The sequence below is a fragment of the Carlito syrichta genome, unplaced genomic scaffold (genome assembly GCF_000164805.1).
Source record: "Carlito syrichta isolate Samal-C Ts95f unplaced genomic scaffold, Tarsius_syrichta-2.0.1 Scaffold160690, whole genome shotgun sequence".
Taxonomy (NCBI): Eukaryota; Metazoa; Chordata; class Mammalia; order Primates; family Tarsiidae; genus Carlito; species Carlito syrichta.
The window spans coordinates 73873-91017 of NW_007104786.1; the positions used below are offsets into that span (position 1 = coordinate 73873).

A 17145-nucleotide genomic window follows, 5' to 3' on the forward strand; every position below is an offset into this window, starting at 1 on the left:
ATACTGGAGAGAAACCCTACAAATGTGAAGAATGTGACAAAGCCTTTAATCAGTACTCATATTTTATTCAACATCAGAGAATCCATACTGGTGATAAACCCTACAAATGTAAAGAATGTGACAAAGCCTTTAATCAGTACTCACATCTTATTCGGCATCAGAGAATCCATACTGGAGATAAACCCTACAAATGTGAAGAATGCGACAAAGCCTTTAATCAGTACTCAAATCTTTCTTACCATCAGAGAATTCATACTGGAGAGAAACCCTACAAATGTGGAGAATGTGACAAAGCCTTTAATCGGTACTCAACTCTTATTCAACATCAGAGAATCCACACTGGAGATAAACCGTACAAATGTGAAGAATGTGGCAAAGCCTTTAATCGGTACTCAACTCTTATTCAACATCAGAGAATCCATACTGGAGATAAACCCTATAAATGTGTAGAATGTGGCAAATCCTTTCATCGGTACTCACATCTTATTCAACATCAGAGAATCCATACTGGAGATAAACCCTATAAATGTGAAGAATGTGGCAAAGCCTTTAATCGGTACTCACATCTTATTCAACATCAGAGAATTCATACTGGAGATAAACCCTATAAGTGTGTAGAATGTAGCAAAGCCTTTAATCAGTACTCACATCTTATTCGACATCAGAGAATCCATACTGGAGAGAAACCCTACTAATATGAAATATGTGGCAAAGATATTCACTCATAAAGGATTTGCTGAACATAAAAGCATCCATACTAGAGAGAAATGCTCCAAATACAAAGAATGTGACAAAGCCTTTGGTTCTCATTCACAACTTGCTCAACATATGAACATCCATACTGGAGGGAAATCATACAAATGTTAGATGTGACAAAGCCTTTTTTCAACACTCATTTTTTTAACATCAGAGAATCTATACTGAAGAGAAACCCCAGGAATGTAAAGAATGTGACAAATCCTTTAAGTGGTACTCCAACTTTTCTCAACATCAGACAACTAATACATGGTAAATTCTCTATCCTGCAAAGACTGAAGAAACATTTATCAAAATATAAGCCACAGAGAACATATGGAGAGAAACTACATATATAAAAGTGGCATTGCCTTTACTTATACCAGAGATCTATTGTATATACCAATGTAAAAACTGTCTAAAGTTTTTAACTGTAGCTAAAACTTTATTTGACATTAGATAATTTGCATTGGAGACAAACTACAAATTTAATGAATATGATATGATCTTTGTTCAAAATATATGCCTTAAAAAACACCAGGGTGTCATACCGAAAAGTTTATAGTTTGTAGTATGTGTATAAACTTATTTAATCAAAAGTCAAGTTTAGATAAACATCAGAGGAATTGCACTATAAAGCACTGTGGCACTCATGTTGCCAGAACACTAATAAGTCAAAGTCATAACAGATGCATTATTTGCTTACATGTTCAATAGGATTAGAAGATTAATTTTTTTAAGGAGGCATAAGTGTATTCCATGTATACTTCTGTTTTTGCATTGATGGAATTTGAGATTTTTTTTTTTGAAAAGCAAATATTGATATAACATGACTCTGAAATCACTTGATTCTGTGCCTTCATTCCAGTGCTTATGTGAAAGCATGTGGTCAGTTGATGCTACGTTAGAGCTATGACAGGCCCTTCTATACTAGGTGAGCATCATTCATCTCAGTGTTTTCAGGGATGATGGACATGTAAGATGCATTGAAAGGGATGTAAGATGCATTGAAAGATATAAGTGAAGAAGTACTTTGGTGGCTCATGTTGAGCAGTATTGTAAGTCCTTTATGACATGAGTACTCAGGGTAACATTTTTTGGTGCTAGAATTAAAAAAAATTCAGCATTTTGGAATATAATTATCTAACCAATTACATATGAAGAAAAAAATAAGGCCAGATCATTAATGTCCTGATGTTTTTTCGTAGTATCAGTACTTACAAGTTCTAAGTGTTACTTGATATGGTGTAATACAGGTCTTTTTACAGACATTAAACAGGAGATAATTGCTTTCTGAAAAGGCATATATTGTAAATTTATGTTTATTAAATAATTGACCTCAGTTTTGCAAACTTCACTCACATATATCACTCTTATCAGAAGAACAGAAATGCTTCTTGAAAGTTTGTAGTTATTAGGTCATTCTGGTGATTGTAATGCAGATTATACAGGAATAAAATCATAGGACATACTTTTCTGAATGTGACTGAATATTATAAAAACATATATTTTTATGTATACATTGTACTTCTCTCAGCCTACAATGCAGAATGACTTAGTTTTAATTTACATTGAAATACATTACTCTAACTAAAGCTTTATGAGTTAGATAAGTTTGTGTGTGCAAATGTGTGCCTATCTTAAGCAGAAAAGGACATTATTGGAACAAAATAAATAATTTAAAATCTGAAAGAATATCTTTCTCTGCTTCACATTGAATTTATTCCACTAAAATCTAATGGCTTCGGTTTCAGAATCTCTATATGGATATTCTCTTTTTACTTGCCTATTAGTCACACAAGACCTAATATAGGATTCATTGTTCCATGTTCATAAAGCATTCATTATACAGCCTACTTAGAAATTTTAAGGATTTTTTAAATACAAAATGTAATGGTGCCAAGAAAGCACAATGAAGATGTAATTCACAGTTGAGTGTGTTTAGTTGCATTTTAATTAGTACATTTTTTTCCTTTACAGCTGGAGAATACCATTGAAGATATTTTGGTCTTATCATTCTTTTTACTTTTTATATTTACCATAATTTACTTTATTGACTTTACTGGGCTAATTTCTTTAGGTAAAAATTTGAGAGACGTAAGTTTTTTGATGGGTTTTTTGACTTTTTGTTTTGTTTTGAAATTTAATCAAAGTGCACACCCAACACAGTGCTTGATGTGTAATAAATGTTTCATAATTAGCAATAAATATTTATCTTAGAGTGAATTTATGGCTTTAGGTAAGAGATTGAAAATATCCAGAATGATGAAATGAAAATGATTTTACATGTGAATTCTACATAAACAATCCATTAACATTTTGCGGGCAACATGTATTACAAACTGTTTTCTTACAGTAGTGTAAGTAAATTAACCCAGAAAGAGAAAGCAAATACTGCATGTTCTCAGGTATAAGGAAGAGCTGGATACTGGGTACACACAGACATAAAGATGAGAATGGCAGATACTGGGGGCTGGTGAAGGGGGAGGAAGAGAGCCAAAGATTGAAAAACTGCTTTTTAGGCACTGTTTTTACTGTTTAGGTCATGGATTTAACAGAAGCTCAAACTTCACCATCAAACAATATATCCATGTAACAAACCTGCACAGGTACTCACTGAATTCAAAAAGAAAATTATAAGGAAGAAAATATTAGCTATTTACTACCTGAAAGTGGGTCATCCTAAAGTTCTTCATCCTTGCCATCTTTAGGATAAGAAGCTGAGGATGAGGTAAAAAGAGGAGCTGGTCTTAAGTCTTGGGTGGCAGGGACAAAAGAGGTGAAGGAGTTGGAGGGAGATAGCATAGGTGGGATACTTGAACATTCACAGCACATCTTAATTTCTGTCTGATGTTTTTGCATTTTCATTTCTCTAAAAATGTTTTTATATCGTACCAAGTCTATTCCCATTGTTTGCTTTAGTTTTAGTGCCCTATTGTAGAAGATACACGTTAAAAAGAAGTCAAAAGCAATCTTTAATAATCAGAACCACTCTGCAGCTTGTCTAATGCCAATTTGTTTCCTGACACTGCTGTTTTTGTGTCTTTTTTGTTTTTCAAGTTTTTTGAGTCAGGGTCTCAAGTGGATTCCACTGGATGCATGCAGCACTAACCTGCTGGATTCAGGCAATCTTTCTGCCTCAGCCTCTTAAGAAGCTGAAACTACAGGCATGCCCCACCAAGCATGGCTAATTTTTTATTTCTTGTAAAGATGAGGTCTTTCCAAGTTGCCTTGTCTGGTTTCAAATCCTTGTACTCAGGTTATCCTCTCTCTTCTACCTCCCAAGGTGCTGGGATTACAGCCATAAGCCACCATGCCTGGCTTGTGTGTCTTCTTTCCAGTCACCCAGCACTGGGTTGGAAGCACTCATCTGTTTCAAGTCATCAGCTGTTAAGTTCTCTAGTGTAGTCCCTGTTAACTCTTGAATGTCTTCAAGATCTGCATCTTGATAACCTTCCCTACCTACTTTTTTTGCCATATCCATAATAGCTTATTATAATTTTCTTGATTGGTTCTGGAGAGACCAACTTTTCATATAGAGACAGTTACCATCTTATGGCATATTAAGCAGAATCTCTCAACAGTTGTGCTCACCACATAGCAGCAGAAGGTGGCCACAAAATAATTAAGTGATGCAGAATGTCCTATAGCTGGTATTATACTGTTATTATTTAATGCTGCATCTTTACACTTATTAACTTATCTCAACTACTAATGGTGCCACGTATGATCTGTAAGTGCATAAGTTCTAAGTTTACCTTTTTATAATAAATATGTATATTTTTTATGGTAGTAAGTGGCAAAATAGAGTAGGAAATATATATACTTATATTTGATGCCTTCATGGCATATTAACTTATTAGACTGTATCTCTGAATTTAGAAATGAAGTGTGCCAAAAATAAAAAGATAAAGATAACAGTATTAACAGAAATAATATTCAAACTGTATAACACCAAAGTAGAGAAATACACCTAAAAGAACCTAAAAGAAATGAAAAGCTAAACCTGGTGGCTTATGACTAATCCCACCACTTTGGAAACTGAGGCGGGAAGATCTCTTGAGCCAGGAGTTTTCAACCAGCCTGAGCAACACAGCAAGAATTCTCCTCTACAGAACATCAAAAGACCAGGCATGGTGATATCTGTAGTCCCAGCTGCTCAGGAGGCTGGGACAAGAATCCCCTGAGCCAGAAGATCAAGGCTGCAGTGAGCCAGCCACTGTGCCACTACATTCCAGCTTGAATGATGGAGTAACAAGCTTGACTCAAAAAAAATCATAAATGTAAGCATAAAAAACAAAATAAGCAAATAAATAAATAAAAACTAAAAGCATCAAGGGAATTTTTACAACTTGTATATTCCCAGGAAATAGAGAAATAAATATTAATAATACCAATAGAAGTTATCATTAAAACTAGAATTGAATACTTAAATAAAATATGTTTAAAGAATAAGGGTAAATTAAAATATTTCAAAAGAAAAAACTGAAAGATTTGATTAATAGGAGCTTCTAAAGAACACACTTTAAAAAGGAAAAAGCCAATTTTTTTAGTTTGAAGATAAAATGAAAATACAAGAGTAAAAGTCTTCATACTGGACTATCAAGTCATGGTGACCACTGAACTACGGAAACCATATGGTCCTTGGCAACATCAAATTTTAAAATATTTGGATATAATAAAAGGGTAGGCTACACATTTAAAAAAATACACTACAGCAAATTCTGTGCTTCTAAAATAATTTAACTAATGGCAGAAGTAGAATAATATAGTTTTTACAACATTATCCATCTCTAACTTCTTAAAATGTGATACTCCTTCCATTGTGTATAATATTGGTTACTCTTAACAGAATGAATTTGTGCTAAAGGACTAGCAGTGCATGGCTGTTGACCACAAGACTTTTCATATTCAGAAGGTCTTGGTCATCTCTCCCTGATGTGGTGAGAAGGATGACCTGCAGGAAGCAAACACACTGGAAACAGTGAAACACAGCAAGACCACATCTTCACTTCCACCACTGTGGCCTTTATTATATAGTGCATTTTTATGTATGTCTTAATTCTTTTTTAAGTTGTATTCCCTTGATTTCACAGTTTGTATTTAAAGTCACAACCACACTACTTTCCAAGTCCTTATTTTATATGATGTCAACCTATTTTTCATTTCAGACTTTTAATGAATTTTTTATTCAATTTTTTGTCTTTGGATTAAAATTTCTATCTCCACAACACAAACAGATAGTATCTATATGTGTCCAACTGAATTTATAAACTGACTACAGTATTATTGACTTATGGTACTGTTGAATCTTACTTCCCAAACATGTAATTATTAATTGTACTATTTTTAATGTACTTCTTTATATGAATTCCTCACTAACTGGACAGAGTCTCACTCTGTCACCCAGGCAGGAATGCACTGACATATGCACCTCCTGGGCTCAGGCTATTCTGTTTCAGTCTCCCAAGTAGCTGAAATGATAGGTATGTACCTCTACGTCCAGCTAATTTTTTAATTTATTGTTGAGATGAGGTCTTGGCAAGTTGCCCAGGCTGGTCTCAAACCCCTGCACTTGGGCAGTTCTCTTCTACCTCCCAAAGTGCTGGGATTACAGGTGTGAGCCACCATGCCTGGCCAAACTAAAAGTTTAAAAATCTAATTTTCTATAGATGCCTCACAATATTTTTTAAATCTATGAACATGATCATATAACATTCTTACTAATTCTATTAATGTGGCTAACTGTATTAATGAATTCCCAGAAGCTGAATCTCTCTTGTATTTCTGGCATAAAAGGCACTGGATTATGATGTAACATTTCAATGTGCTGACAGAATGTTTCTAATGATCTTTACATTTATATTCAAATGTCCTGTATGTCGGCAGTATTCTGTGTGACTGAAGCCTGGGAAAGTTCTCATATTACCTTTGTGCACCCTTCCAGAAACCTACAAGGAGGAATAATTTATACCTCTTAGTGTGTGGATTATTGATTCAACAATTAATTTATTAGTAGAAAATTCCTCTGGCTTATGTGAACTTGATGCTTTTTTGTGTTTATGGGGGCCTGGACAACATAGCAAGACCTCATTTCTACAAAAACATTGATAGATGGGTGATAGATAGATCTAAATATAGATAGATGATAGGTTAAAAATTTAATTTAAAAATAAATTTATTTAAAATGTGATTTTTTTTGTGGAAGGAGAGTAGCATATTATTCAAACATTTTCAGGTAAAAATTGAGAATTTCCTGAGTGGGACAATGTGAGTACAAAAATCACACTGAGATTTTAATTAGAATTTAACTCATAGGTAATAAATGTGAGAAGCATAAAAAAGCCAACTGGTTTTTATAACATTTCAAAGGTAGAATATCAAGCGATATCAACTAGCCTTTCTGGTGAAAGAGGCAGAATGGATCCCTCTTGCTGATCTTTGGGAAATGAATGTTTCCAGGCAACAGTCATGGTCTGTCGAGTAGTGGAAGAGAAGATATCTGAGCATGAAGGTCACAGTCCCATTTCTTAGAGTATATTTGCTGGTTTGATGTATTCAAGGAAGTTTTTTTTGACAGAATCATTAAAAATGGGCAATCATTTGACCATGCTGGAAACATAAACAGATCTTTTGTAAATATCATTAGGTAGCCCTGATAATTCCTGAATTTCAGCAATACAACAAGTTTGAGTTAATTGACAAATTTTGAACCTTAGCCTTATATCACATTTTTCAGGACACGTTGATCAATTAAATAGTTATATCTGAATAAAGTTTTAACAAATGTAAAATATTTTAATCAGAGATTTGGTTTGGTACCAAGTAGGTAATAATATTTCTTAAATGTAATATTAAAGGATTTAAAATATTTAAAGGACTGTGCAATATTCTTAATGAATAATTATGTTTTTAGACAAAAACGGAAATTCTTCATATGATATTTGCATACTGTATTTTATTCAAGAATATTTATTTGAAATATGAACTGAAAATTCAGTTACCAGAATAGAAGATGCCTGACAATACATGTCAACCTCTTTATAAAAAGCAGGATAGGCTAGGTGCAAATAATGTGTAATAATAAGGTATAATGTAGGTAAAAACGTAGAATGAGTATTACATGGAATATAATAAAAACAGATAAAATACACTTAAGCTAGCATAATGTTGAGAAAGTTGTAATAAGTCACACAAATCTTTTTAAGAATAAACAGCATTAAAATATTGATATAGTGTTTTTTTAAGCCCTTTAGAGACTAATAGAAACAACTTTATAATAAATTAGAAAACTGAGAAGAAAAATGATTTCTGTAAAATATGGTCTACCAAAACTGATGTGAGAATTTTTAGAATCTCAAAAACCAAATTCATTCTAAATATTTGGAAGCATTAGCCAAATGTTCTCATTATTTTAAATGACGCTTTTAAAAATATACTTTTAAGATTTAGGTATTATTTTTCAAGTCTGTTTTATTGATCAGAAAAAAAAGAAACACCATGAAAAGAATTTGTGTAGCTATTACATACTTTCTACAAAAGCCTTCAAAGTAAGTAATTGATTTGTATATAAATTAGTATATAATTGTACACAATCACAGTGAATACTTTGTTTTATAAACATGTTCCACCAATATAAAAATCAGTTAATATCATCTAACACATTAAGAATTAAATAAGCTGGGCACGGTGGCTGATGCCTACAATCCTAGCACTTTGGGAAGCTTAAGTGAGAGGATTGCTTGAGCTCACAGGTTCAAGCCCAGCCTGGGCAACTTGGCAAGAACTCATCTCTACAATAAATACAAAAATAAGCTGGGCCTGGTGGCAGATGCCCTGCAGTTCTAACTACTCAGAAGGCTAAGGTGGAAGGATCACCTGAGCTCAGCAGGTTGGGGCTGCAGTGACTGTGAACAGTGTGCCACTGTACTCCAGCCTGGACTGCAGAATGAGACTCTGACTAAAAAAAAAAAAAAAAAAAAAAAACAAAGAATTAAATAAAACAATATTGATTGAATAAATCACTTCTCAGCAATGTAAATTTTTACAAGTAAACAGGCAAAAACACTATCAGAAAATTTTTATAATTAGTAATGATAGCAGTTTAGGATATAGGAATAAATAATGCAAGTGCTCAACATCCTGATTCATTAGGAAAATGAACATCAATGTCACAACGAAATAGCCATTTTCTTCTAGTATGGGTGCATTTAAGAAGACAGTTAAGTGTCTGAGGATGTGGTGAAATCAGAACCATCATACAGTGCTAGTGGTGTTACAAAATGGAGCAGCAAATTTTGAGAATATTTTGACAGTTTCTGCAACATAAACATAAAGTTACTATATAGCCCAACAATTCCACTCCTGAGTACATGCCCAACAGAAATGAAATGTAAGTTTGCACAGAAACTTGTATATGAAACATTCATTATAGGCCCCACACAGTGGCTTGCATTTGTAATTCCAACAGTTTGGAAGACCAAGATGGGAGGATCGCTTGAGCCTTGGAGTTTTAGATCACCCTGAGCAACATAGTGAAACCTCCATCTCTACAAAAAATTGAAAAATTAGTTGGGTGTGGTGGTCCCTGTAGTCCCAGCTACTAAGAAGGATGAAGGGGTAAGATTGCCTGAACCCAGGAGATCGAAGCTGCACTTAGTAGTGATCCTGTCTCTGCACTTCAGCCTTGGCAACAGAATGAGTCTCCAACTGAAATACACACACACAACAGAGGAATCATAATAACCAGTGCCTAAAAAAACCCCAAGAAGTAGCCAGAAGAATAATAATCAGAAATATTGAAATAATTTTGTAAATGTAAGGAAAACATTTTATTATAATGTGAAAGGACACTGACCATCTAGGGGACAAAACTCTTTATGCATGTCTATCAGTGACTTAAAACTTACTAAGGATCGTAAAAGTGCTCGAAGATAGCACAGGCTAGAGTCATATAAACGAGTGGTGACCTTCAGGCAGAGCCAAGTTTTGCAAATTGAAGAACACATTTTTCTACAATAAGTCACATGAATAGTTATGGTTCCTTCAAAAATTGAGTTCAGCCATTACAGTGACTAGCTTTCTAACATGGATAATTCTAGGCCCAGACCAGATAGCCAAATGAAAGTCCATAGTCTATTTATTATATCAGCAAGGCTACTTCCTAATTGATGAAGACTGGGCTACAGGGACACCGGAGATGGAACTGAGCCTAGTGTCTTGTGAGGCCTAGGACAACTGAAGATTCGAGTCATGCTATCAGACAACACTCGCTTTTTAGTCCTCTTCATGTTGCTATGAGAGACCCTGAGACAGTGTTGTTTATTAAAGAGGTGACCGGGGAATTGCTTGAGTCCAGGCGTTCGAGCCCAGCCTGGGCAACATGATGAGACCCAATCTCTACAAAAAGTCAAAAAGTTAGCTGGGCATGGTGGTGTTTTTAGTCCCAGCTACTCGGGAGGCTAAGGCAGGAGGATCACCAGAGCCCAGGAGGTTAAGACTGCAGTGAGCTATGATGATGTTACCACTCCAGGCATGGGGTATAAGATTCTAAATCAAAAAAGAAAGAAAATGGTAAAAAAAAAAAAAAAAAAAGTTTTAGTCATCTGTTCTGCAGTTTGGAAAAAGCATGTCCGGGAACCTTCTTTGCTTGTGTGGGGCCCTCCACTGGGGATAGAATTGAGGCCTGATATCTTGTGAGGCCCAGGACAGCTGGAAAATTGAGCTGTGCTGATCAGAACAGGGGTCCCCACCCTCTGGGTCACACATAGACTGGTACTAGTTCATGGCCTGTTTGGAACATGACCACACAGCAGGAGGTTAGGTCAGGCGAGCAAAGCTTCATCTATATTTAAAGCCACTCCCCATCACTTGCATTACTGCCTGAGTACTACCTCCTGTCAAATCAGCAGCAGCATTAAATTCTCATGGGAGCACAAACCCGATTGTGCACTATGCATGGGACTTATCTAGGTTGCACACTCCTAATGAGAATCTAATGGCCTGACGATGTGAGGTGGTGATGACAGGGCTGGGGAGTGACTGCAAATACAGATGAACATTAAGCAGTTCCCTCCCTCCCCTGCATTTCATGGAAAATTAACTTCCACAAAACTAGTCCCTGATAACAAAAAGGTTGGGGACTGCTGAATCAAAGCAAAGGTCACTTTTTACTCTTTTTCATGTTACTATAATAGAACTTGAGATGGGGTTGATTATAAAGAGAAATTTATTTAACTACTGGTTCTGCAGGTTTGGAAGAAGCATGGCACTGGCACCTGCTCAGTTTCTGGTAGGACCCTCATGCTGCAGAAGGTGAGTAGGTGTGTGCAGAGAGATCACTTGGCAAGAGGGAAGCAAGAAAGAGAAACTGAAGAAGACTGACTCTTATTAACACACTGTAACACAAATGAATGATAGTCATTTCAGATGCATTTTTCTAGGTGAGAGAAGTCAGACCCAAAAGGCTATACCCACTGTAGGATTCCAATTCATAGGACATTAAGAGAAAGGCCAAACCATAGGGACCCGAGACAGCTTAGGACTTCCAGGGGCTGATGGAGTGAGGAGATTTGGTTATAAGAAATCACATTGGATTTTGAGGGTGCAGGAGACCTAGTGGATGGGAGAGTGTTCATATTGGATTAGACCCATGGAACTTCACTTTTCATAGTGGACTTTCATGTGTGCAGAAATCTCACTCATAAGTGGACCCTGAACAATTATCATAATACTACAAGAAAGGGATTTGCAGTAGTAGGAAACTGCTGGGGCGGCGGGGGGGGGGACAATTCAATAAGGGTACCAGATCTCAAACCAGTTGAAGTGGGGACAAAAGTGAGGCCCAAACTTTACCTGTGCAATGACCATTTGTATACCTAACCCCAAATTGTACCCTCTTATCTTTAAAATAAAAATTAAAAAACGAAAATCGCCTAGGTTATTTGTGTTTCACTGTGTGTAGATTTTGCCAAATAAATTTTCTAAAAACAGTTTTTGTAAAGAACACAAAACTTATTTCATAGAAGATCTTCACCTAGCCTTGGGTTCATTGTCAGGTTTTGTTAGGCAAAATTGAACAGCATCAGCATAAAACTAAACCATCTCTAGGCAGCAGGATTTATTTTACATACTTTTGGCATATTCTGTATTCAACAGAGTATCCCCAGCAATATTTCCATAATCAAGAACATCATGTCTCGTGAGCAACGCTGTGTCTTTAAAATTTAGTATTCATGACCAAGTAGAACAGACTAGGTTATATCAAGTTCAACTTAGGTGCTGTGGACATCTAAGCAAGGAGAAGGGTGTATCTACCCTTAAACCAAGATGAAAGGGGTCAGGGTTGACTTCTGGTCTCACCTGGACCTGCCCACCACTCATAACAAAAATGATGCCTCTTCCATGAGATTGCCCCAAGTGCCACAAGTTTGGCAATGTTGCAGGAGAAATATTTTACAAGTTGAAGTGCCTAGTGGACTTTGTTTTTGTCATGAGTTTTTATCCTGAAGAAGCCATGGTCTTAACCAAAACAGCAGAGATAACAGTTCCCCTCCACCTGAACTCTGTAAAAGTGCAACAGACAGGGAGGGGATCACTGAGATGGCTACTCCCACTTGAGCCCCACTTTCCAGACCATTACCGCCAGGGAGAGCTGCTGAGATCACTCCAGGGTCTGCCTGCACTGGGTCTAGTCCCAGCTGTCCTGTGCCTGGCAGCTCAGGGACCATCCCAAGATCTTGTGTGGGACAACAGCACCCCCAGTCAGCTCACATAGTGGTCTAATTCATGGGTGCTGCCCTGAGCCTGGCACAGCAGCCTCCCTGGTCCAGAATCTTTAAAAAACAATCCTTCAGTGGTCCTCGTTATTGCCCTTTCTGGCCAAAGGAGCTTGGACACTAAGAGTCTCCAAGCTCCTTATAACCTGAGATATGCATTACCCACTCAGTCCTGATATGCAGTGTCAGGGGAAGGGCCAAAAAATTAAACCAAATCCCTCAGGACTGTGGCAGTTCTCCCAAGTGACCTCAGCCCTCCCAGGTGATGCCCTTCTACACCGACCTTGACTCTTGGTGGGGGTGGACTACTGCAAGGGCACGAATCATATCACTGTCATCCTGCTAATGGTCCTGAATGAGGAAGATACCTTCTGGGCACTAGCCCAACTGCTGGCCAACAAGAGGCATGCAATGTGAGGTGGGAGGACAGACACCCATGGGGCCTCACACAGCCAGGCCACACTGGCCAGGAGATCCCAACTTGGACACAAGGTGTCTCCTTTCTACAACTCATTTTAAGCCTCCAGGGCAGTCCCCTAGTCAGGGTACTTCAGGAGCCCAGACTGGACAGAAGACCCCATACCTTGAGTAAAATGTAGGACATAGTGGCCTTTCCATGACTGCCCTCTGTGTTCTGAAGCAATGGCTCTGTCTCCAACCTTGATCAGGCAACTCTTACCTCTGCTATGTCTTCTGCCTCCCAGCTGGCTACTCACCCCACCCATGCCATAAAAAGCTCATCTCGCAGTGTCTTTTATTCTGTGTTCCTTCCCACATTTAGGAGATGGCCACACGCTCCCCATACCCACTCAGTCACTCTGCCATCTGCACATGGCCCAAACTGGGCTCCACATTGCTCTCACCAGCCATGGTCCTCCTTTCAGTTCGAAGGCAGGCCTGTGCTTCTGGAACCCAGGTCCAGAATGCTGCTGGGCAATACCCACAGCCAGGATCCAGGGGACCTTCTTGTTCCTCCTTTCTAAGGCCATATGTGGGTCACAAGATGAAAGAGCGGGAAGTCTTGGGGTCTGGGAACCCCTAACATTGACCAGTTTTTCCTGCTTAGGCTCCCAATTTGGGAGCAGGCTCTGATTTTAAAGGATTTGGGAGCTTCTCAGAGTTTATGCATCAGGATGTCCCAGGCTCCAGAACCCAGTCCACCAGGAGCAAGTTTTAAAGAACACACTCCCAGCATTTATGAATCACATGGGGAGAGACCCAACCTCCTTCACAGAGTCCCTGAGTCCCCTGCTGGGGTTCCTGGAAGGCCAAGTCCCAGCCAGTACCTGACCTGAGATGTAGGGTTCTCCATGGGCTCAGAGATTGGTTTCCTCTATTTTCCCTGGAGGACACAGGCACTGGGACAGGGCCAAGCTTCAACTGAAGAGGGATAAGAAAAATGTTTTCACCAGGTTTTCCTGCCTATGCAAGGGGAAAAGCCCAGGTCACTGCCCAGTGTCATGCCCTTTAGGAAAAATGTAGAAGGGCCCAGAATAGGGGTGTTTCAGGGCAGCCGGGGCACTCTAAGTGCCTCTGCTTTTCCCATCAGGACAAGGAAGGGTTGTGCGTCTGAAACCCCACCTTAAAGTGGTTCTCAGCAGCCCCTCCTGCAGCCTGCCCTGTGAAAACATGCAGAAAAGCTTACTGCCTCTACACGCCAGTGAGTGTGCAGAGGTCTCCAAACTGATTGGAGTTCTTAGGTATGTCTCTGCAATAGTATCACCCTGATCAACAACATTTAGTCTGGGGACAGTTTTGTCCTCTGGGAGTCCAAAGTTTATCTGCTCCATATTGAATAATATAGGTCTTTAATATTTTGATTAGCAAGAGGATCATCTGGATCTGTGGGTACTTTATGTCTGTGTGCACCCCTCTCCACTCTTGACCTCTCCTTATCCAGGGAGGCTTATTTCTTTGGTATTTGGGTGTGGCACAGGCCATTTTGTCCAACATATCACTGGTGGATGTGGCTTTCTCCAGCATGCCATCAGGGAAAATAATCTCTCTCTCCATCATCTACACGTAGTACTTTTTGTTGATCTTTGACTTTGGTATGTAATCTTTCTTTTTTTAATTTTTAACTTTTTTTATTTTAAAGATAGCATGTAATCTTTCAAAGATAATTTTGTGTCATGAAATTAAGTAGGCAATACTCAAGGCTGAGGTGGAACAATCTCTGGGTTGTCTGAGCCCAGGAGTTCGAGACCAGCCCGGGCAAAATAGCAAGACCTTGTCTTTACCAAAAATAAAAAATTTTAAACTTAGTAGGCATGGTGGTGCATGCCTTTAGTCCCAGCTACTGGAAAGACTAAAGCAGGAGGATCACTTGATCCCTGAAAGTTGAGGTTGCAGTGAGCCTGGACTGTGCCACTGCACTCCAGAGTAGGCAACGCAGTAAGACCCTGTTTCAAAAATAAAATAATGAAATAAAATAAATAAAAGCAATGATAAAAAGGCTTAATTTATCCAGAAGGCACAGCAATTCAAAATGTCTATGCACCAACCAACAGAGCTAAAAACTGTAAAAGAGAAACTGGAAGAAACTGAGAGAATAAACAGACTATTAGATAAATACACAATTACAATCAAGGACTTTGACATTTCTCTTTAAAGAACAAAACAACATTTCAGTAGCTGATATTTTTTAAAGTACCATTAAATACCATCACCAACCAACAGGATCTACTAAACCTGGCATACCAGGCTAGTTGACATTGGTAGAACAATTTAATCTACAACATCAGAATATAAATTATCTTCAAGTGCCCATGGAACATAAAACAACATAGACGATCTCCTGGGTCATCAAACAAAAGTGAACACATTTTAACAATCAGATTATACAAGGGTGTTCTCTGGCTATAATGGAATCAGATTAGAAACGAATATGACAAAGATAACATAAACATCTCCAACTCTTAGAAACTTATAGGGGAAGTCTCTAGGGAAATCAAAAACATTACTGGAAGACAATGAAAAGACAACATATCTAATTGGTGAGACACAGCAAAGGCAGTACACAGAGGGAATTCATAAAGCTAGACTAATATATTTGACAAAAATAAAAGAATCCAAATAATCTCCCCCATAAAAACAGAAGAACTAAACCCAAAGAAATCCTAAGAAAGGAATAAAAATAAAAGAAATAAACTGAAAATAAAAAAACTAAAAAGTATTAAAATAGACCCTGATTCCTTAAAAAAAAAAAAAAATGGACACAATCAATTAAGGCTTACTAAAAAAGAAAAAGGAAAAGACAGAATTACCACAGTTACCACACTGGGAACAAAACAAGCAATACTATTACAGATCTCACAGACTTAAAAAAAACTTAGTAAGATGTATGTGGCCACTATGATTGCTGTAAGATAATACCAGAGTGGGTGACTTAACAAAAAAGAAAAAAGTTTCTCACAGTCTGGAAGCTGAAAGTCCAACATCAAAGTCTCAGGACAGTTGGTTTCTCCTGAGGCCTCTGTCCTTGGCTTGCATGTGGCTGCATTCTTGTTATGTCCTCACATAGTCTTTTCTCTGAGTGACTCACCCTGGTATCTTTCTGTTTTTTCTTATTATGACATTTGCCCTTATGAGCCATTGTTCTTTACCTTTTTTTTTCTTTTTTGAGTTGGGATCCCATTCTGTTGCCCAGGCTGCAGTATAGTGGTACAATCATAGATCACTGCTTCCTCAGCCTCCTGAGCTGAGGTGATCCTTTCTCCTACAGGTGTGCCACAACATCCTGATATTTTTAAAGTTTTTTTTTATAGAGATGAGGTCACACTATGCTATCTAGCCTGGTCTCGAACTCCTGGACTCAGGAGTTGCTGGGACTACAGGCATGAACCACCATGTCTGGCCCTCATTTAACCTTAATATATATAACAGATTAAATAAAATGGACCAATTGCTCAACCTACCACAATCACCCAATGAAACACCGAATTTTTGATTATCCCCATACTATAAAATAAACAGAAATTATATATTTTTTAAATTGAATTCTCTCTCTGTCACCCAGGCTGGAGTGCAGTGGAATGCTCACAGACACCACAACCTTGACCTGTTGGGCTCAGGCGATCCTTCTGTCTCAGTCTTCCAAGTAGCTGGTTCTACAGGCACAAGACACCATGCCCAGCTAATTTTTTGATTTATTGTAGAGACAAGGTCTCACCAAATTGCCTAGGTTGATCTCAAACCCCTGGACTTAGGCAATCCTCTCACCTCTGCCTGCCAAAGTGCTGCTATTACAGGCATGAGCCACTGCTCTTGGCCCATAAATTTATTTTATTGTTTCATTTTCTTTTTTTTTTTTTTTTGAGTTAGCTATAAAGGTAGTAAATTATACGCAAGCATTTGACTACAGTAGTCTTTTAATGGTGAAACTAGAATAATCTCAATTTCAATAAAAAATGAACAATTAAACAAATCTTTGTACACCCTTTCTTTAGAGTACACTTGAGAAATTAAAAAGAGTAAGTTAGAATCATGTGTCCTGATACAGAAATATCAATAATATATTGCTTGAGTAATAGCAAAATAAAAACTGTAGTATGATATTATTTATTTTAAAACTTTCATGTTGTAGAAAATATTCAGAGGAACTTGTTAAAATAATTCCTTTTAAGGAGGAAAT

The 17145-nt window shown here is 37.6% G+C and overlaps 1 protein-coding gene across 1 annotated transcript in view; it reads left to right on the forward strand.

Annotated features, from left to right (window-relative positions):
- The window catches only part of LOC103252466 (zinc finger protein 736-like), a 31170-nt gene extending 19885 nt beyond the window's left edge, over positions 1-11285 (forward strand). The window contains exon 4 of the mRNA XM_021709119.1: positions 10987-11285. Coding sequence (XP_021564794.1) covers positions 10987-11030 — 44 coding nt within the window. The 3' untranslated portion in view covers positions 11031-11285. The remainder of the gene's footprint in view (positions 1-10986) is intronic.
- The last annotated feature ends 5860 nt before the right edge of the window (positions 11286-17145 follow it).